The 23,016-nt window shown below is 38.4% G+C and overlaps 1 protein-coding gene across 2 annotated transcripts in view; it reads right to left on the reverse strand.

The window, feature by feature from the left end:
• TBC1D19 (TBC1 domain family member 19) overlaps positions 1–22,751 on the reverse strand; it is a 53,595-nt gene extending 30,844 nt beyond the window's left edge. The window contains exons 1-6 of one of the 2 annotated variants that reach the window (XM_086464225.1): positions 22,653–22,751; positions 12,471–12,543; positions 11,664–11,709; positions 9,941–10,016; positions 1,479–1,553; positions 441–504 (exon numbers count right to left, since the gene is read on the reverse strand). In XM_086464225.1, the coding sequence (XP_086320351.1) occupies positions 441–504; positions 1,479–1,553; positions 9,941–10,016; positions 11,664–11,709; positions 12,471–12,543; positions 22,653–22,751 (433 nt within the window). The remainder of the gene's footprint in view (positions 1–440; positions 505–1,478; positions 1,554–9,940; positions 10,017–11,663; positions 11,710–12,470; positions 12,544–22,652) is intronic. The other variant, XM_086464227.1, reaches the window with a different exon arrangement.
• Positions 22,752–23,016: the final 265 nt, after the last annotated feature.

Consider the following 23,016-nt stretch of genomic DNA (forward strand, 5'->3'; position numbering starts at 1 on the left):
CTTGGATATGAACTAAGGCGGCAGTTAGCCTTGCCCTCCCAAAGGATAACATGACTGACTATTCTTTGCAAGTGTTACTCTATCTTTTGTTAATAAAACATCTGAGCTTAATTATCCATAGTTCTGAACATTTTCTTTCTATTAGCCTGAGCTCACACTAAGAGGAGCTGTGCCCTAGCTGTATAAATCTCTAAAGCACTGGAGTGAGGAGTATTATACCATAAACCCCCAGTGATGACTCAAAGTTAGTAGAATAACTTGAAAGAAAATAACAATGAAATGAATGTTTATTTATGCTTAGTGACACACTACCAATGAGAAAAAACATTGAAATTAGTTTACCTTGAAGTGATTAGATTAATCTTTGACTGATAAATTAGATGTATATGCTATTTTTCTATGTACAAAAAATGAATGCATATAAATTTAGTTGACCTTACCTGGCTCATCAGTTCCCATTTCATTCCATTTATTAAGCAGTTCTTTCTGTTCACTTACAGGCCTCTGAAAGGCATAAGAAGGTAACTCTTCTTTTTTTAACAGAATGAGTAAAAACATTTCAAATGTAAACAAATGTAAAAAACACTTCAAAACTATTCCAAACACATAAATAACACTTGAAAAAATAAGTTGCACTAGCAACACAAACTTATTTTGCTTACAGATTATCCCCAGCCTGAAGGCATATTCTACTGTAGAAAGTCCAAGTTTCAGTTCAAGGAAAAAGGAGTCTATTAAAAATACAATATTAAATGTATTTTAGGCTATTTAGTAGTCAGCTTCATATTACTGAAGATTTACTGCTCATTCCATAGAGCTGTTGGGCTCTGCCATCAAATTCCTGTCCCTGGCACAGTCATGAAAAGCAAAAACAGCTGCATCCTTTATCTCATACGATGAACCGTAGTGGTTCTGCTACCTATCATAGATACAGAACAGGAGAAAGATAAAGAACAAAACATTCTAACATTATTCCCCAATACCATGATCTTTAAAATTAAAGCCTCTAAATGAATGAAAACCAAAATAAAAGAGAGTAGAATGAATGACAAACAAAATTAGCAATGGACCAGTATCTCTCTCTCGTAAAGTACCAGTTCAACTATAGCTTTCTCCAGCACACAAAGTATATCTATGTTGTGTACAGGCTATGCTGCTAGATGTTAATACAGCTGAGTCTGCACACAAAAATGCTCTGTTAAGAGCAATAAACATAGCAATTAGCTTTCCAACATGCTGCTCCCTCAAGAGGACAATTACTGCAACAGCAAAGAAGATCTACCTATAGACTCCATCTTCTCCCAAGCCGAGCTGATGCATACATTGCCACTATCCCTGAAAATTATTCTGTACTAAAATTATTTGTTTACTGGCCTTGCAGCTCCTGATCATCACGTGTAAAATGAACATTACAAGTTTGCAAGATGAGGCCTAATTTCCAAAAAATGTCAGTTTGGCAACAGAAGTTAATGCGTTACCTTCTGCGCTAGTGGGATACTGAGTTCTGTGCACATGCTGTTTAGACTTTTTAGAATTCGCTTCTCCCAGCTTCCCTAAAACACAAAAAAATTGAATCATATGGAATTTCTTTTTTGTCCAATTGCATTTAACATGTAATAACAAGCAGCTTTTTAAAGTCATATATAAGAAAGGATAGCAAGAGTTACTAACTGACAACTGTAAAAACATTAAGGAAATATTTACACGCTTATTTAAATGGAAATAATAGAGCAAACAGATTTCATCATTTACATCACAATAAAGAACCAGAAAAATGAGTTGCTCACATTTCAAATCTCCAAAAGGCATGTATTTCACAATTATCGATTTTTGACATATGCCTAATGATCAAGCTTCTTTATATATCAACATTTAACAAATTTTTCAAACAATTATAATGAAGGCAATCAACTGTGTACAGAGAATGCCTTCTCCACGTTGTGACCCGAAGAGAGTGTAAGTCTTCCTCCACAAAAGGTATCTTAGATACCTTTCTCAGAAGTTAAAAAAGACAGAAATTTGGTATTCTCTAATGCTCAAAAAAACCCCATTTCTTCTAAAACAATGCTCAGGAAAGAGCTCTCTAATCAAAGACAAAATCAGAAGTAGACAATACCTCAGTACCAAGTGGATAGCTTAAAGAGCAATCAGATTCTTCCGACTATTGCATTAGACTTCAAACTTACCATATGGTACCTAATCCGTGGATAATTCCTCTGAAGTTAATGCCAACTAGTATGGACTTCCTTGTCAACAGACTTAGGATTTTGCTTCCGTGATTACAGCAGCACTGGTGGGTTTTATATTTAATTTAGTTTTCTGTGGATGATAGTCAGGCCTCAATCAAATGAATGCAAAGACTCCTCTTAATGTCATTTAGCTCTATTAATTATTTGTAATTTGCTCCAGACACAAATTCTACAACAGTTAGTTACTGTCTAAACATACGTTACTCAAACTTAAAGTTCTGTATGAAAGAGGCTGCAGTTTATTAGACAGGAAGCAAGTGGGCAGATGTTCAAATGTTCTGTTAAAAAAAATATATATATCATGTCTGTAATTGTTTCATTTTAGCATCCATTTAGAAGATCCTCTCTCGACTTTTTCCATCAAACAAAATAGCAATCTTTCATGAGAAATTTCTTCTTACAACCAAGCCATCCCTTCATCTTCTCTTGCATAAACCAAACAGACCTGAGTTTTGACTGTAAGGAATGTTTTCCAAATTGCAGGTTTTTTTATAATATTCTGTACAATATTTTTATTTAACTGCACTATCGTATTCAAATCCCTTCCAAATGCTGCAGTTACACAACACCATGCCACAAACTGGATATTCTCCTGTGGAGGAGTGGTGTAGACCATTTACAGTACCCAATTTTGCTGAGAAGTGTGGGTTTGCTGCTGGAAGAAATGAGAAGTGAGAAGGCACAACTACTAAGCCATCTAGCATAATAAAGTGGAAATAAAGAGAGAATACAGAGGTGTTAGTAACAGTTTAAAAAACAAAGTGAAATCATCAAGATCAGTCACAGAATCACAGAACACCAGGTTGGAAAGGACCTCAAGGATCACCTGGTCCAACCTTTGCTGGCAAAAGCACAGGCTATACAAGATGGCCCAGCACCCTGTCTAGCCGAATCTTGAAAGTGTCCAAGTGTCCAATAATCTCCCCAATCTCCCTGGTGAGATTATTCAAATGGCTGATTTGTGAAAAATTTTCCTCTTGTGTCCAATCATTTGGAATCTCCCCAGGAGTAACTCATACCATTACCCCTCATCTTTCCCATATGACTCCTTGTAGAAAGGGAGTCTCCATCTTCTTTGTAGCCGCCCTTTAAATACTGGAACATGGTGACAAGGTCTCCCCTGAGCCTTCTTTTCTCAAGGCTGAACGAACCCCCTTCTTGCAGCCTTTCCTCATATGGCAGGCTTTCCAGTCCTTTGATATCTTTGTGGCCCTTCTCTGGGCCCTCTCCAGCCTGTCCACACCTTTTTTGTATAGTGCGGACTAAAACTTAACATGATATTCCAGGTGTGGTCCGACAAGCGCTGAGTTGAGTGGGTTAATGACTTCTTTACCTCTGCTGGTGATGCCCATACTGATGCAACCCAGCATCCTGCCGGCTTTCTTTGCTGCAGCAGCACACAGTTCACTCACAGTGAGCTTGTTGTCCTCCAGGACCCCCAGGTCCCTTTCCACAGAGCTGCTTCCCAGCCAGGTAGATCCCAGCCTGTGCTGCACTCCTGGGTTATGTTTCCCCAAGTGCAAAACCTTACACTTGTTCTTGTTGAACTTCATAAGGTTCTTGTTAGCGCACCCTTCCAGCCTATCCAGGTCTTCCTGCAAGGTGGCTTTCTCTTCCGAACGATCCACTTCCCCACCAGTTTGGTGTCACTGGTAAACTTCATCAGGGTACACTTGATCTCATCAAAATTAATGCAGGGGGTGGGGGAGCACGGATAAAAGCTACAAAAGAAGCACAGAAGAGGCACACGGCAGCTTTGCAAGACTGAGAATCAGCTTGTTCCAAGAAGCAGAGGTCAATACTCTCAGTGTGACTGACAACCGCCAGACCAGACATTAACCTGCTTATTGCATTGGGGATGCAATATGTTAGTAATAAATTACTTCTGGAATACTCATAAACTGTGCTACAATTCAGCCTTCAGGACTTTGACCAGTAAAAGATATTCAAATAGAAGCAACCAAGTCAAAACAAAAGTGAGGGTTACACAGCCTCTCTAAGCAAGATGCTTTCCCCTCTCCCCAGGACAGCAGAGTTACCTGCAGTGAGCAGAAACTGAATGCAGCGCCCTCAACTGAAATAAAAGCCAGTGGCAGAGTTCATAAAGTCATTTCACTGATGGGAACAATAATTTTCCAAGATGATTCCTCTAATTTTATGAAGAAATTTAACACTAAGAAAACACATTGCTGGGATTGCTACGGTTACAATGATAACCTTCAGTAAACCAGCAGAAACCGAGGAAGGCAGTACTGCAATTTGCAAACAATTTCAAACATGTCTACTACAAATCAGATTTATCTTATCCTGTAGCAAAATCATTTATAAACTTTCACTGCAGTTAAATGATCCTGGGTGGACAAGGAATAAACTAAACAGAAATATGTCACAACTGCATAAACTAGCCAGGATTAGTTACAATTTTTTTCACAATAATGAATGCTAAAATTCTTTCTTCTAGAAGACTAGACAGAAATGTGATTCTTTCAGAGTGTACCTAATAACATCTACTCTACGGGCAGAATTCAAGGTGTTAGGACAGAGATTTTATTTGGTACATTTTCTCTAATCAAAACCTGTAAACTTCAAAAAGAAGAGAAATACAGAAACTGTTTGTACTGCTCTAGTACTGATGCTCATGAACTTTTAATTTGGCCTCTGATAAGAGACATAACTTAATTTAGGACACAAGGAACCAAATCAATACATGATCTAAAAGAGATCTGAATATTCCCTACTCCAACTTCTGTAATAAGAAACAGAAATTCTTTTAGGAATAATAAAAATGTTATCAAATTTCTTTTGACTTCAATACTTTTCAAACAAAATAGCATTTCTTTTTATCAACTATTCAAGCACTCAAGTCTACTTTCTTGGAGATTCAGAAACTAGGAAAGGTGAATTGACTATTGAAGAAAGATGTTTTAAGCAGATCTTCAGCAGTCACAGCATTAGAATATGCAGTATTGCCATTTTAATTTTTCAGATTCTGCCAGTCTGTTTCAAGAGAGAAAATGAATAATTTACCTGTTTTTTGTCCTTTAGGGATTATTTAACTCTTCTGGGACAAATCAGGATACAGATAGGAACACCTCTATTAGACTTTAGAAAGTTCCTGGTACCCACGCTCCTATTGAAATCAACTGTAACATGTTACTCATATTTTAAACAGGACTGGGGAGTGCTCTAGCTATAAACAAACAGGTCAGAATGCTTTTTTGATTGTGTGTCTGTACAGCATGTACAAGGGGAATCTGGTCTTAGCTGGGCAAAAAAACTACCAGAATATCAATAGCAAATATAACAACGTACTTCACGGCAGTTTTCTAAGAGGAACATCAGAAAACTTCAGTACTGCAAGGAAAGGATCTGCTTTAGCAAAGCTCCACTTCAACAAGACTTTCATAGATTTGTCTAGAAGCATGGACATAAAGAATCTAATGATGCAAGGGACAAACAGGTTAAAATACAGACAGGTTAAAATACAGACAATTATGGTCTTCCATCTTCTCAGAAGTCTGAAGAGCAGCCCACCAGAGATCAATTTATCTTTTCAGGTGCCTGTATTTTTAGATATCCAGCTGATGCTACTCAAGTAGAACGCACTGAATCACCATTAAGATTTCCTGAAGCAGAATTCTCATTTTTCTGAATGCACTCCAGTACTCTAGCTTCAAGAGCTGCCCTACCTTCAGGAAGGTATACTGTATTGGAGAAGATCATCCAGAGTTATGTTTCTGACTGCAGACATTTCAGATGAACCTACCATTTTTTTCACTGAAGATAAATTTAGAAGTAATGGAACAAAACTTTAAAGAACATCAAGTAAAAATATGTATTAATAACTCAAACAACATGGGTTCTGCACAGCCAGTTGAGTATCTCAGATTCCTTTGAAGATAGCTAGTTAACACGGCCTTGATCTGGAAAGCAACACCTTTCCCACTCCAATTGTGGAAAGCAGCTGCTGGAGCCAAGCAGACCTACTCCAACAAAGAACTGCCTGCTCCTTTCCTGTTTTCTTACTCCTTATGCTTTGTAACTGGATGATGGGGCACCATTTCTTGTGCACCTATCTCCTCCTTAAGTTTACTTGTTTAACCTTTCTCTCAAAACCCTGAAACAAGCTCCTAGCTTACAGCTAAAAACAGTAAAAAGGACCTGTATAGATTAAAACATAGCAGTGCAAATTTATTGATCATATATTATGGGGCTATCACGATAAAGAGTTCCTGTCGAGATTTAAAGTGTTTGGTTTCTTGTGAACTTCGTAAAATCTACATACGACACAATTAAAGACAGCTTCATGGGAGGCATCAGACTGTGGAAACACTTCCTAACACTTCTTTGGACTCAGCTTCTTAAGCTTCTCTTTAGCAATTTTTGCTCTTATTTTTGTGTTGTCCATTTCGCTTCATTGATGTTTGTAGCTGAGCTGTCCTAAACCTAGCAAAGGCTTTCCCAGTGAACTCTGGGAGCAAAACAAACAGTTGAAGAGGTCTGCAATCATTTCACCTCATCAAAATGTAGATATAAAAATAGTCAATACAGCAGTTCAATGGATTCAGGAACATTTCAACTCACATCAGTCTCTGCTGGGCAGTTAAAGCAAATTAGCAAAGTTCAAATTTTTAATCCCAGAATCTAGTGCTAACACTTTGTCTGCATTAAGATGCCTAAATTTTAAGCAATAATTCTGCTGTTTAACAAGGTGGGAAGAGGGGAGCTATCTCCCCAAAACTGTAACCAGACCAAATACCTCAGAAAACACCAGGGATGTGAAATAACCTGATGTTTTGAAGAAAGGTCCTAAATGTTGTATCTGAGATTTTTCAGGAAAGAAAAGAATACAAGACTTTGTATTTCTCTGTCTAGGAAACAATGACAGACTAAAGCAGCTGTATCCAGTGATCTATCTCAACCCAAACCCAGGGCCAGCTCTCCAGCACACACGATTAGAAAATACAGATTATGTTACATTAATATTCAAAGATATGTAAAGATTAATAGCAGTACTTTTCCTATAACTGCATGAATGATTTACAGCATTACTACTTATTGCCGTTAATGCTCTATCCTTTCCTAGAAAGCTGTTTTTCTTTTGAGACACTGAATACAGTACAAAAACTTCAGTCTGCCACCTAAGAATGAGAAAACAGAACCAATTTGAGGAGAAAAAGGGTTAATTATGAACATTTTATTATCTACTCTAGAAAAACAATGATATACTTTTAATTACTGATTCAAAGTCATTCCAATCACTGATACCAAAGTAAGATGGCTTTCAGAGAGTATTACCATTCTTTCCAAAATTCTGAAATAAAGCAAAAATAATTAAGATAGAAAAGGATAAAGAAAATGTCAGCAAGCTCGCAACAATGGAAGCAGCATCTTCAACAGTAGCTGTGCATAATAAAAACACAATATGACCTATTAGGATGTCCCAGCTTGGCTGGGACAGCATCACAGGACAAACATGCTAGGCAAGCTGTTAGCGGTTTTGAGTCAGCCAGAGCAGCTGACCTGAGTTAGCTACAGGTGTAGTCCACACCATAATGTCATGGTCCCTTATAATTAAAGGGGGAAGGTTGGCTGAGGAAGTGAGGTCCTGTTGGATTCCTTCTTTTCCTGGTCCTCTTCTGGCTTCTCCCGGCTCTTGAGGACTGCTCTCTTGTCAATTATGACTGCTGCATATTCATTTGGCTGAGTATAACTTTGTATACCTTTGTTGGTATATTTGCATTTTGCTATTTCCAAATACTTTAAACAAATAAATAAAACCATTGAAATGCTGACTTTGTAAGTTTTTTACATTGTTTCTTGCTCTTTAATGAAAAAGAATAACAAAATAAAACCTAGATGTGATTCAGCTGATCTGATCATGAGTGGTTTCTTATGGACCTATTACCTACAGTGATAAATATGCGTGCATCTTGAAAACGAAACACTCAGACATACCTCAGTAGTTTTAGAAAATATAATGTTAATTTCCTAACAGTGCATTTATTACTATTTTGCAACTACCACCACTTACCAATATTTCCCTGTGAAAAGGATTCACATGTCTTTTTTGAAGAGCTGTTATTTCAAGAAAGGATTTGAAAGAGGATCTACTGGTTTTGGCTGGGATGATAGAGTTCTGTTTCTCATGCTTCCCCACCAGCAAGCAGGCTGGGGGTGCACAAGAACTTGGGAGATGACAGAGCTAGGACAGCTGACCCCCAACTGAGCAAAGGGATAGTCCAGACCATTTGACATCATGCTCTGACTAAAAAAGCTTGGAGGAAGGGGGAATGTTTAGAGTTATGTTTGTCCAAGTAACTATTATGTGTGACGGAGCCCTGCTTTCCTGGAGGTAGCTGAACACCTGCCTGCTGATGGGAAGTAGTGAATGAAATCCTATTTTGCATTGCTGGCATGTGTAGCTTTTGCTTTACCTATTAAACTGTCTTTATCACAAGTTTTCTCACTTTTGCCCTTCTGATTCTCTCCCCCATTCCACTGGGCAGGGAGTGAGCAGCTGAGCTGCCTACCAGGGTAAACCCACCTCAGCGGATATGGATGCCTTACACTCTTTGAAACAGGACTATGAGATTTTGAAACTAGAAAAGACAGGGCTTCTACTCATTCGCAAACTATGAGAAAAAGTGTCCTTTCCACATAGGGCTAAAATGTTGGTTACTGTATAGATTTTTATAAAATAATAACCAATGAAACTGATTTAGACAAACATACGCATAGGTATACCTCTGTGGTTTTTGCATTACTAAACTAGTAAAAGTGATTATTTTCAGGCAGAAAATTGTGACATTACATTTCACACCACGGAAGAAAAATTGTTTAACACAATCTTTGTCCCAAAATGCTAAAGACTGAAACCCAGGACAGCAAGATAAGACTTACTGGAATAAACAACAATATGATTGAAAAAGTAACACAATTTGTTGAATACTTTGTAAAAGAATACTGCAATGTATTTCTAGGCACGGCTGAGTTAAATACAGTTTTGTGCTTACCTCAGATATTGTGGTTAGATCATATCCTTGAAGCTTTTTTTTTTTACATTTTTATGTGGATATTGTTATTTCTTTCTAATGGCATATATTGGTGAAAAAATAAAACCAACAAAGCAAAAATATTTTTTTCATGACACCGAAAATCCTCATTTAATCTTTTATAGTCCAGTCTCTTATTCTCTTTCAATATGCCTTAAGCTCCTTAGCTCTATACTTTTCATCTTCCTTTCACATTTTTAAGTACTAAAAATATCTTCTATTTCTGTAGATCTCGCTATCTCTGCAGCCTGTTGTCTTTCATTGCAAAACTGCCTGCCTGTGTCTCTTCAATATTTTTGAAACTCAAAGTGAAATGACCTATAGCTACGCTTTTTCTTCTTCCTAACAAAATCAAATTCTCTTCCTTGACATATTTCACATTGTCTCTATTCTACAATATTCACCTTCCTGCCACTATATCCTACTTCCTTCATGGTTGGAGAATTACTTGAGCATTTTTTGTATGTATGTAAAATGTCACAAATACATAATTGTTATTAATTTCACTGCAATTACAAATTTGTGGTTTTTCCTAAGGTATAAAACCTAGAAATTGTACAATAAGATTATACACAGTACATCTCAAATAGTCTAATGAAAGATCTGACATGAACAGTAAAATTGATAACAACCAACCTGTGCTTTCCTCATATAAGCTAATGGTTCTTTCATATGCTCAGGTGGTGCCGCAGGATGGCAGGGTGAAGGAAACCTTAAAGAAAGTACAGTATATTTTAAATGTTCAGATTTTCAGTTTGCTTAATGAATCCTGTATTTGTAAACCTAAACTCAGCTTCTTTCATGACAGTACTAGTAAAACCACTGTGTATGTTGATCAAAACTAAAAATAAACATTGTTTTTAGAAGTATTTCTTCCTCATCCTTTCCTATGGACACAAACAATATAAAGATAATGTAAGTATTAATAACATTTCAACAAGAGTTGTTCTTGTATTAAAAATAATACTTCCTCATAATTTCACATATTTTAAAAATAAAATCAAGTAATTCTATGAACAAATCAGGTATTTTAGACTTGTATCCTCTTCAAATCAAGTCATTTTTATAACTCCCTGGAACTTTTACTATCCAGGATACTGTATTTTTTCAACAGAAAATATATTTTTTGGAGGAATTCCTTTTAAAAATCAATAGTGAGCACATGTCTGAAGCAATTAGAGCTTTGTGGTGTTGACCTAAGCAAAGTTGGATATGCATTCATAAACTGCATTATGCCAAAATATAAAAGCCGGAACAAAATGAAAAACAAAAACCCAGCAAAACACTAATTTATGTTCCAGTAGTGCAGATTACTTCCACTGAGTTAATGACAAACATTTTATCCAGCTTAAATTCAACTGCCTCAAATGTCTTTCATGAAACACAATTTACACAAAGCTTCTCTCATAGTTAGCCTGAATTTTCATTTGTTTACATGTATTCAAACAGTTCCTATCCTATGATTTTGGGAAACGCTCCCCAGATTTCTTCCCATTTTTAACTGGTAGGGTCATTCTTGTACTTGCTGCTAATTTGTTCTGGACAACGCTGTGCCTGTGTGTGAAATGGAATCAATACTAACAGGTTTCAGCAATGCTGCTTCTTGGCTGTTCCACAATGCTGATGAAATCATGATATTCTTAGCTAATTTCAATTTTTTAGGGCTAATTTCATTATTTTGTAGCTTATTTCTGCGAACTCAAAGAAAGCATAAGCATTACTCCAAAAGACAGGTAAATATCTTTCGCTTGAAAGACACAATGAAGACGAATCCTGACTAACAGATGCATTTAAAAGTATTTTGCTGAGCTGAGACCATCATACTACTAAGACACATTGTTCAAAACTGGTAATTCTAATAAGCTTATTTAAATTAGCACAAATAGATTTGCATACACATTTCTTATTATATAGTTGCATTTATGGCTCTATCTGTCATGAAATTCACCTTGCCAGAATGTAAAGGTAATTCATGCTTCCCAGAAGTCTAATCCAAAGTTCACTGAACAACAAATGTGCAATGCTGTCAGAAACATCTGAATAATTAAAATTCATTTGCAGCAATCACAAGAATTATATTATGACTGTTGGTACCTTTGGAAGTAAAACAACAAAGAAATTACTAAAGTAACTAAAAAATTTGGTGATATTTGTTTCACTCATTCTTTAAAATGTACTTGAGTCCAATATTTTCACTAGGATGAAAAAGAAATTATGGCACTTTAAAACCAGAAATGAAGCAGGTACCCTTGGTTTGACAGACCTTGCAGATAACAGCAACACGTAATATGTATATAAATTAATCAAAAGTAAATAATGTGAGTAGAACTTATTAAATAAAAATTCTAAATAAACTCACACGTTGAGTTCGCTATAAACAGCATTCTGAAGCTTCTTTTCCCAACCTGTTAAAATTAAAAAAATATCCAGAAGACAACTTTAGGAATGAATACTAACGGAATATTAATCAGAGGTTGCTTTGCAGGCACTAGAGTTTTCTGTCCTGTCTCAATTCATGTTTACCTACCAGAGAGACAGGAAGAGATAAAGAAACCTTAATCTAATTAAGACAGGAAAACCTGCAAGTGTAGACCTGTATAAAAGTTGAATGTCCTTTATTTCATTCTACTGTTCAAATAATTACAACACAGCTTTGGTTAATTATACGCTATTTTTTCAAAGCCATCATATTACTAAAACTATAAATATTAATAGACACAGTGTTCCTGATTACTATAAATCTTCTATCACTTATAATCAAATCTTCACATGATAGTGACATAGCCTGCAACTTCCATTGGAAACTGAAAATGTAGTGAAAGGTAAAATTTTCAAGAGTACCTCCATGAATGCTGATTCCCATTTTCAGAAGTGACTGAACTCTGTATCATTCAGAACTTTCAATAAAATTACCAGTACCTTATAAAATGATAAAATCACTTATTTGCATAGTATGTTTTTGAAAATGCTGCTGGAATCCAAGAACTTTTTCCGTTTTAATTTTCTCTATCTTGTTTAATAATTTGGAATCACTGAATGTCTGCTGCTGGCTACTGACAGCAACAAGATACCAAGCTGCACAAACTACTATTTTCATCATGTACGTCATGTATGTTCTTACATAGATCTATACTACTCACAAATACATCAATGAAGTATTACAAACCCGATGTCTTCAGAAAATCCTTAATATCTTCTTTTAGTGATTCCAGTTTAATTTCTGGTTTGTGCAGGCTAACCTAATATGAAAAATAAATAAATGAATAAATAAATAAGCATTGAGCAAGCACTAAAATGAAAGCTAATTGCATTTTTAAATTATAAAATAAGAAACATAGATGCTTAAAGTTACACACGAAGTAAATTGTTTCCTACTAACTTGACAATGGTAATTGCAGCCAAAAAAACCTGTCAACTTTTTCCTCACTCAATGTCTTTGCTTTTACATCACTGCTAAAAGCTGTATGTGGGGAAGAAGAGAGAAGAAAGGTGAGGGAGTATACACTGACATGTTTAATACTTTGAGCAAGTACACCACGTACTTAGGCCAAATGCCAGATTTTGCGCATTAAAGAACTGGTCATAAGGTACACAAGTAAATCACTAGAAGCCACTCACTGTATTCTACATGAAAGAATCAAACTGAAAATGTTCCATAACTTCTCACTTAACCTCCCACAGTTCACCTCTTTCTATTAAGAAATGCCATCTTCAAATAAAAAGTGTGGTCCAAACATTTCCCACTGCCGCTGTGACTGCTGGGTATATACAGCCTCTTGTAACGAAATGCACTCAACAGACAATTAGGCACCAACCAGCTTTACAACCGTCCCACGGCACTACCACCCGGATGGTCCTGCAGATTTGTCAGCAACAGCAGCAACAGCTGCTATGGCTTCTCCTCCTTCTACAGCTCGGCCAAGAGGAGGAAACAAATAGACCACAATAAGGTCCAAAAGGACAACAATCAGAAACTCAGCAGTTTCTGTGAAGTGACTTCTAATACATATTTTCCTAAACACGGAGTGCGGCGATAGCTGATTACCACCAGAGGATAAAGCTAGAGGTTTACAAAAGGATAGCAACCCTGGCTGCTGACTTGAAAACAACGCTGGGAGACCTGTGTGCAACTTACTCCGCAGCTCAAGGCATATGTTAGAAGCATATGGCCACATCAGCTACCTAGAAATGTGAGATATCTCTTACCATAAGCTACTCGCAATATGCTGTAGGCGTATCAGCTTCCAATTTTATTGCAGTAAGTTATGATGCTATTAAAAATAAACTTCCACCAGCTTCTGCAGTTTGCCAGCCCTAACAGCACTGTTGACAGCATGGCACGCTTTAGGTCCATCACACACAACTAACAAACTCCGCAATCCTACCATTTGCCTTACAGTTTACACATGGGAAAGGGTACATGCTGTGCTGCACAGCTTGCTGGGAAAGTTGGTCTAGATGAATTCACAACACAGAATTTCAAGGAAATATTTCCATTTTCCCTAGTCGAAAGAAGGAATGGCCAATAATGCAGAGACTGATAGCATCAGCATTTCCATTCTTATTCTAAGTCACCTTGCCATTACAGGTAGGGAATGCTTTTATATTTGGGTTATCAACTGCAACAGCAAAGAGACTGTAAGCACGCTTTCTGAGAGAGCCAAGCTGATCATAAGCACAAACCATAAGGTGTGGTGAGTTGCATAACTCTCATGTCAAACGACAAACACGTATTCTGTTCAGCACAACAACAAAAGCTGGCAAAGGATCACGGCTAAGGGCAAGGAAACAAAAAGATTTTCATGGCAGTTCTTGGGCAGCTCCCAAATTACCCTTTTAAGCAGAAGCCTTGAGGTCCTTATGAAGGATTCCTTCTGAATCTACTTTGATGGACAGTCCTATGTCTGTTTTGGACTGAAGTATGTCAGGCTGAGTTTAAATTTTTTCGGCTGCAAAGCAGTGGTTTTGTACCTCTCCTGCACTAATTTTAAATACAGTAACATGCATCAAACTGGGCAGATTGTGCCTTACTCTTCCTCGGAAGTTTTTGCACACTTTTGTAATTGTTCAACTTTGTCTTCTGGGTTAAATATGGCCAATTTTAATCCCAAGGTCCATGGGGTGTTTACACATGCTTCAAAATCCTTTTTAGATATGTAAAAAAACCTCACAAATACGACTCATTGACAGATGAAGAATCACAAAAAAAAAAAAAGAAAGCTTTAAAATCTACTAAAAAGTGGGTTCATTGTCTTGACACTGTAAACGGTGCAAGAAGTGACAAAAATGCAATCAGGAGAAAAGTATTATAGTTGTCTGCTGTGCACACATCTGTAAAATTTGTGAGCCTTTGGCTCATTAAGCAAAGTCTGCCACTCATTATGATAAGCCTTTTTTTTTTTTTTTTTTTTTGTGGTTTCCTGTAAGTTCTTGAAATTGATAGAGCATATTGCATTAGAAAGGATAAAGGAGCTCAGTCCACACAGACAACTTCCCATTTTCACTGTCAGGCCAAAAGATACAACAGAGGGCTTTCTTGTAAACGGCTGTTCCCAAACAGAGCCTGTTCCCCAGCTGCAGAACAAAAAAACAGTGACCCTTTGGCATGCAGCTGGGTGGCAGTCAAAAAGGAAGCAGGACAGCACTTTGGTGAAAACTTTCTCCAAGCATGACAGAATTACAGAGTGGTAGGAGTTGGAAGGGACCTCTGGAGATCATCTAGTCCAACCCCCCTGCTTAAGCAGGTTCACACAGGACTGCAGCCAGGTGGGTTTTGAGTATCTCCAGGGAAGGACAGTCCACAACCTCCCTGGGCAGCCTGTTCCAGTGCTCTGTCACCCTTAACGTAAAGTTTTTCCTCGTGTTGAGGCAGAACTTCCTGTGCTCCAGTTTGTGCCCGTTGCCCCTTGTCCTGTCACTGGGCACCACTGAGAAGAGCCTGGCCCCAGCCTCTTGAGTCCCGCCCTTTAGATATTTATAAGTGTTGATAAGGTCCCCTCTCAGTCTTCTCTTCTCCAGGCTAAAGAGCCCCAGGTCTCTCAGCCAAGGAGAGACTATACTATAAGGATGAAGGCAGTGCATCAATCTCTACCAGTTACCTTCACCTCTTTGTGCTTATTTATTCAGTCAAGTTCCATTTCCCTATTTCTGGCCCTGCTGCAGTAAATATTCCTATGCTAATCTTTAATTTATCAAAACTTATTTTTAGCCTCTTTCCTGTGCCCTTTTCGTTCTCTTGAGTGCAAAATGCCCTACTGAGACAAATTTTCATATAAGAAACATGAAAATTCCACCACCACCACCACCCCAATTATGGGAGCACTTCTGTCCCCACTCTTGCCATTTCAGGATGCAATTCCCAAAGCCTCCTTCCATTTCCACTTTCCCTTTTGTTTACTTCTGGATTATGATCAATACATTCCTACAGTGCTAAGCAGAGCTACAGAGCCCCAGAATCCGTTACTGTTACAGACTCATTGCATACTGGATTGCTGATCAGTTTTTAAACCAGAAATTAAGATATCTGAATGGGAAGAATCTGGCACAGTCCAGCTAGCGGCTGCAGCCAGTTCTGACACAGAGCAACATACCTTAGTTCTGTATAATACAACCAAAGAAGAAAATACCTATTTTGGTAGATGAAAGGAAATCCCTTCAGAATTGCTTTGCTGTAACTTACCTCTTTGAAATTTATACGGGCGTTTATGGGAACTAAATTGAGGAGTCAAGGAGACTTAGTGGAGCTGATGTTCCAAAATTACTAGACAAGGTCTCCCACATATTTTTATTTTCCCTTTAGACCAACTGACCTAACTTATTTCTGTGTTGTACTACATTGCAAAATACATTTAGCTGCTTATATTTTAGGTAGAGTTTGTTTGTTGCGAACTGCTTGGTACAACATAGGGCCTAAGTCTCATTTGCATTTTCATCCCCTATGAGTTTTTGGTAGAATGAAAAATATGTTGACAAAATGATATTTATATAAAAAGCCCTACTATGATTTACAATGATAAAAATGCCTGGCTAAGGTTTATTGGGAAAAACCCCACCTTGATGAGATTTGTACTAATGAATTTAATTCATTTTCTGCATGATCAAAATGCAGCATACACCCAGGTAGAACTACAGGCTCTCCAATTTCAATACACACATCTTGATGAAAGAGTATCTTCCTTTTTTTAAATAAAATATCTGATACTATAAGGGGGCTATCACAAGCAGGGTAAAGGAGAGGGAGGATATATAGGGGAACAACCCATGGAGTCAAAGAGTCACAGCCAGACCAGGGAAGAAGTCACCCTATTCAGAGGTTCAGTCAGGCCAACACAGAGTCCTGAAAGCAAACAGGGATGAATGTAGCATATTTCAGCAAGCAATAACAAATGATTTTTAATAAAAGTTAATGCCTACCAGCTTCTTTTCCCATATAACTGGCATTATGCATGTTCTTATGGACAGGGCACCAGGGTTCAGGAGCTGGGTGTCCATGTTCATCTACAGTCTTGGCCAGCTTCTTGCAAGTCAAGAACCAACTGGCTGTTCAACGCTCTTTCATAAAACAAACTATCATTACAGCCCTTCTTGGGACCCTCTTGTCCTTCAGCTGTACAGAAGACAAAGGAGTTTTGGCCCTTTCAAAATTTTGCCAAACCTTCTCAAAGGTGGCTAAGGTACCACTAGCAATCCTTTGTGTACATAACCTTTGCCTTTGAATTTGGAAAGGTATCCTGAGATCTGGGCAGTCACCACCGTCAGTGACACTCTAAATGTATTACACTTTCTGTACTTGCATGTCAAGACGGAAGAAAACCCAGACACTCAACACTGATCTGGCTGAAAGCAAGAAAAAGGATAGCACAGTGCTAGGTGGAAAAAGTTGGTGGGCATAGTAAATTGATTCGTAGAGCAACTGAACACAGAGACAAATCTATTTGCAAATTAGCACCTAAATTTGGAAATGGCATTCAGTCGTCATGACTGGTAGAGCACTGATCATGCAAGAGGACAGATGAGCCACAAAGGCACAGCACTCAAAGAAGTATAGGAAAATAGCCAGAGGACCAGCAACACACTACAAAGAGGAGGCTTGACAGAGCAAAGTGTTCCAGCATAACTGCTGTGTTCAACTATTTCTTTTCTCAACAAGAATAAACACTGCAGAGAAGTGATCCAACTATACTGAAATGTGGAACTGCATCAGGTGAACACATATTTTTATCCTGCTGAAAACAGTTCTGCAAATAACTTTACACAATCTAAATATTTTCACAGGCTATCCACCCTAATTTCTCTTCAAAGCCTTTTTGTTTTAGATAAGTGTAAAACCCTGATTACATCGACAATTTTCCAAGCCTTCTACATTTCTACAGTAATTACACTAAGGGAAAAAGTACTGTGAACTTTCTTATACAAGTAAAAATAACCTAGCAGTTGAAACAGAGAGCCTCAAGTAGCCTCATACAGGAATAAACAGCTTCAAATGTTTATTCATACAAGAATATGTATGAATATCCTCCCACAAGATACGAAGGATACATTTTTAATAACATGTATGTGATGTTTTAATAATTTTTCTAGGTTTTCATTTGAATATAAAATTAGTGCTGTAAATAAAATACACACGCACAAGGTAGAACACACAATCTACGTTACTAAAAAAACAAGCTTGCATTGCTTCTGAACTCCGTAATCTGTTCAATGTATACACAACTGCATTCAATTTAAAGTTCACTGTACTGCAAATGTTACTGCCAAATCATTTAAACCAAAGTACAAGCTCTATCAGGAGGGGATAGTAAGCCCTTTGTTAAATACAATGCACGAAAATGAACCATTAATTATTTATGATGAATCATGAGCCTACGTTTATTTGCTAACTTTTATTAAATAAATGCTACATTTCACAGAAACATTCTCCTTAATTTGATCTTTTACTTAAGGAGGGATCAGTATCCTTTTTTTTTTTAAACTGTTGGAGAAAAATGTCATTAAAATAACATCCTCAGGTATTTTGCAAACCATTCACTCCACATAAATTATTTTAAGATGTTTACTTGTACTCCCTTTAGAAGCACACAGTTGGGCAATACTCCACCTGCAATGTTCCTAGTGCTCCCAAAGCAAACTCCGCTCCTTCTTTGCCCCATGTGAAGTCTTGTGACAACCCTTACCTCTCACTGATTATTTTCTTTAAACCTTTCTGGTACTAGTCACAGTCCTGCTGAAAGGGTGATGCCAGCGTCCACTCCTCTGGACAACATTTCTGATCATGACACACCCTAGCACATCTCCTTTCCACATTTTGTTCATACCTTCAGGTACCTCCTAAAATCTTTTCTCCCTCCCAAACTTAATTGTCAGAGTGGGGTGGGATGGGGTGTCAAGGCTGATTCTTACACTCAAGTTACCACTTTTAGCCTACTTTGACAGACTTTTTTATCCTGTTTATCTCCAAGTTCCTTCAAGTTGTCCCACTACAAACATACCTACAAGCAACAGATCTGAGAACGTCTACACAGAAAATGCCCAGAAGGATTCCTTGTATTGCGAGTCTTTCTTGTTCAATTTAAAACATAATTTGGGACCTTTATCTTTCTTTTTTTTTTCACGTCCTCTTTTAGAAAAGTTCTTTAGAAATAAACTACTGAGGCTTTTCTTTGGTTGTTGTCGTTTTTTTTAACTTTACTTGTTACTTGACCCTGGCCACTAGAGGTTACAGGCAACTCAGAGTCAGACTGATTTTTATTAGAGGTTTGCAGAGGACAAAAGTAAGACTGATTAATCTTAATTGATTAATAAAGCCTGGCTTCCTTCAAATATGATGAAAAACAAAGTTTCTGAATTCTCTGCAAAGGCAAATGTGTTAAAAAGGTAGCACCTTTTTCATGTCTCTGAACTGTTCCATTTTTAATGTCAGCTCACTGACAAAGATTTTCCCTAAAACAAAATTTTAGCAAGATTTCACCAAAAAAAAAAAATCTGTTTTCAAACTGCATTTTGTGATTGAAGATGTCTGTGTCTCAGTTTTTCTAAGCACCTCTAATTTTTACCTTAAAAACATTTACATTTCAGAAAGGGAAGAGAAAAATTAAGACAAAAGCAAACAAATTTGGTTACAAACTCACACAGTGAAACTTGTGCCTGAGAAACCGAGATCAGATTTCTCCTCCGATACTCCAGTAAACCCAGCAGCAATTCTACATGTTGAAAAGCTACTATCTAATATTTTGGCTCTTTGTAACTGTTACTCTTCGCTTTCAAACACACTACAAAATACGCTCAGAAGAAATTCCAAAGCAAACGACAGGCACATTTACACTCTTTCCTGCATTAATCTCTTTGTATTAACTGCAGACACATTATCAATATAGCAAAACTCAAACTACAAAACCAACCTAACATTTCTTTTCCAAATCATCATTAACAAGCGTACGACCCTACCTCTACTTCAGTCCTAGGGACAAAAATGTGATTATCTGGGTATCCCCAGAGCTAAAGCTGTGACAGCAAACCATTTGATGCCTATGCCAAACTTACTTCAAAGAGATGGTGTATCACAGTCCTTGATGCCAGCTCAGGCTCTCGATGACAGCCAAGAATTGCGCTGGTGTGATCAGCTCATAACCACAGGGCTACTCTATCACCCATCACAAATAACGTCAGGATGTTGTGTTTTCCCCAAAATTCTATTAATTCCTGAAAGAAACTGTTCATTTTGAGCTCTCCTTCCTAGACATGAAAAGAAGCGATGAACTTACAAAACATAGTTTTTGTTAATAGTTAAAATACTGTTTGTGAGACTACATGACCTCTTGAACATTTCAGGCAATATTATAATAGACCTGAGGATCCATTTTGACTATCGTGTTTTCAGAGATGGTAAGTATTTTTGTGGAATGAGTATCATCATTTTCTACACTGACAGATAAAGACGAATCTTTGTAAAGGTAAAATACAACTGTAATACAAATATCCAAAACAATAAGAAAGTTTTATTCTGATGCACTGCCTCAAAAGGTTTCTCAAAATACAATACGCGTCCACAAAAATAGCTTAAAATAGGCTAAAAAGGGACCACCTGTACATCACTGCTGCAACCAGTGCAGACCAAGCGTTGTTCAAAAACTGACTGTTACCCAGCAGTCAAAAAAACCCATCACGTCCTACCAATAAACTGGAGTTCAGGCGTGAGGCATAGCAATAGCAAAGCTTTCGTATTTGATAATGCAACTTCAGAAATACCCCATGTAAGCAAGCATTAATACAGAGAGTAGCAAAATTCAGAAACCTTCAGAGTTCTGTACAGCCACTAAGGGACGGACAAAGATAAGAAACTCACTGCTAGAGCCTTTGCAAATGCAGAGTATAGCAGTAATATGACTACACAAGCACCAGAAATAAAACAAGTCTATACTGTACATAAAAGAACAGAAATGCATGCAAAGGCAATTAAAAAATCCCAGAACATACAGATTCCTGACAGAGTGTACATTTGGCCCTGTTAATTTAAACTGCAAGCTCCAAAAGATGACTCCTTACATTAAGAAATTCTCTAGCTGATGTATCTGAAAACCTTCTAGTCTTTCAGATCACTACACTGAACTACAGCCCTGATTTAATCTTCTGTTACAAACTCTTTAAACACCTACTCTAAGAACCAACCTGGACATTTGTTGCCCTGTTTATTTTCTGTCCCCTTAAACTTCATATGACTAGAATAATCTTCCGACCTATAGATACACATGGTTATTTTCTTCTCCAATAAATTTGTAAAGCAGTGTTCTGCAAAACTATCATGACAGATTTGCCTGTGGTCATTACACCGTGTTTTACTCATTTCATAGGTTACCTTTATGCTTGATTATGCAGAGTTTCTGCTTGTATTGAATAAACTGATGTGCTATAGAGCGAAGGAAGGATTTAGGCATTTAACCTCCCTTTCAGACATCAAACACCACCACAGAAGGGCACTGCTAAGGTCTTCAGAGTGTCCACCTGTACTGAACAGCTGTACAAAACAGCCATCCACCAGCAGCATTTAAACACCCCGCCAAGTCCTGAGACAGCAAGGTTCCTCGTGTTTCAACACAAACATGCAAAGTATCAAATGACTGCGAAATCAGGCCTCACGGGAGACAGAGACAAAAGAATGAACGCAGAGATGAGTACATACAAGTTTTATTATAATCAGTAACGGAGTTGTTAAAAGAGAGTCCTGTTCACTGCCTTTATTGAGGACAAGGTGTTGAACTTGACTCTCCACACCTCATGTCAGGCTATTTAGGATGCTGAATTCCCCAACACTTAACAGAACACAACGTCTATACTCTTCTATAAAACTCCAGCCCTCTTCAACTCACACACATTTGCTTACTCACATATTTAGAGAGCAGTCAATCAACAGGAGCAAAGCAGACACACATTTAAAAAAGCATTTAGAGACCAAATCAGTAAATTTAAAACCAAAACAAACCAGAAAAGGCATATAGTAATGTCACTTGCTATGGAAAGCTTTAGGGACATTCAGAGAAGAAAATCATGTTATCGTTTAAAAACCCACAAAATTAAGGCAGATAATGGACATTTTATCCTAAGAAAAATCTACAATGTAAAGCACTGTTTTCAAAAAAAATCCAAACCAAATCAAACCAAAACCGAACAAAAAAGCCCGAACCCGAAACACCAAAAATAAACCCCAAGATTTTATAAAACCCAACCCAAAATATTTCAGTAACGCACAATAATCACTATAGCACCGCTGTTATGTTATTATGGTCACGAAAATTGACACAATTTTAATCTGAAACATCTAAAATGAAGTCTAGCTGAAATACGAAAATCTGGTTCCAAATTACTAAATATAAAATAGCAACTGTTCTCCCAGCTACAAAAACGTACTTTCATGTGCATTTTTCATTTATTTTCACTTTCTTTCACCAAATCCTCATTTTCTCAGGGGCGCTCTGGAGGAGGAAGGGGGGGGGGTGGCCGTGGTGCGTGTATTTAAAGCTTTCCAAATGACAGATTAAAAGACAAAGCGATTAATTTTAGGAACTATTTGAAGCACTGAGCTTTCAAAAGGATAGTCTTCATATTCCCTACGAAATCCTTCAGTCCCAAGGGAAGAAACTGTAAATAAAGCTCTAGAAACCAACCAGACCGCTCTCCGGCCCCTCCGAAGGGGGGGGGGGGGGGGGCGGGGAGGGGGGTAAGGGAGGGGAGGCCCCAGGCTCCTGCCCCCGGCGGAGGCCGCACGGGCCGGGCCGGGGGCGGCGGCCGGGAACAAAGCGCCGGGGAGAGGGAAAGGGAAGCGGGCCTGGGGGCACAGCGCCAGGTCGGGGCTCACCCGGGCCTGTCGCTCCAGCTGGGAGTGGAGGCTGGAGCCCTTCAGCCGCTGCACGATCCGCGCTATGGTGAGGGAGAGCCCGATGTCCGGGTCCAGCATCGCGGCGCGGCGACCCTGCCCGGACCGCTTTCGCCGCGGCACCCCGCCTCCTTCACCGGCGTTACCAGGCAACGGCGGGAGCGGGGCTGGGCCTCCGCCGCTGCGTCCGGGTGGAAAGCGACGCATCACGGAAAGGTTCTCCCCCCCGCCGATGGCGGCTGGAGCGGGGCGGCGTGCCCGACAGGGCGAAGGTCCCCACGGCCCGCTCGCCGCTCAGCCCGGGAGGCCCCGCGCTGTCCCCAGAGCCGGGGACACCGCCACGGCG

This window comes from Leptosomus discolor, chromosome 4 (genome assembly GCF_034619465.1).
Source record: "Leptosomus discolor isolate bLepDis1 chromosome 4, bLepDis1.hap2, whole genome shotgun sequence".
Classification (NCBI taxonomy): domain Eukaryota; kingdom Metazoa; phylum Chordata; class Aves; order Leptosomiformes; family Leptosomidae; genus Leptosomus; species Leptosomus discolor.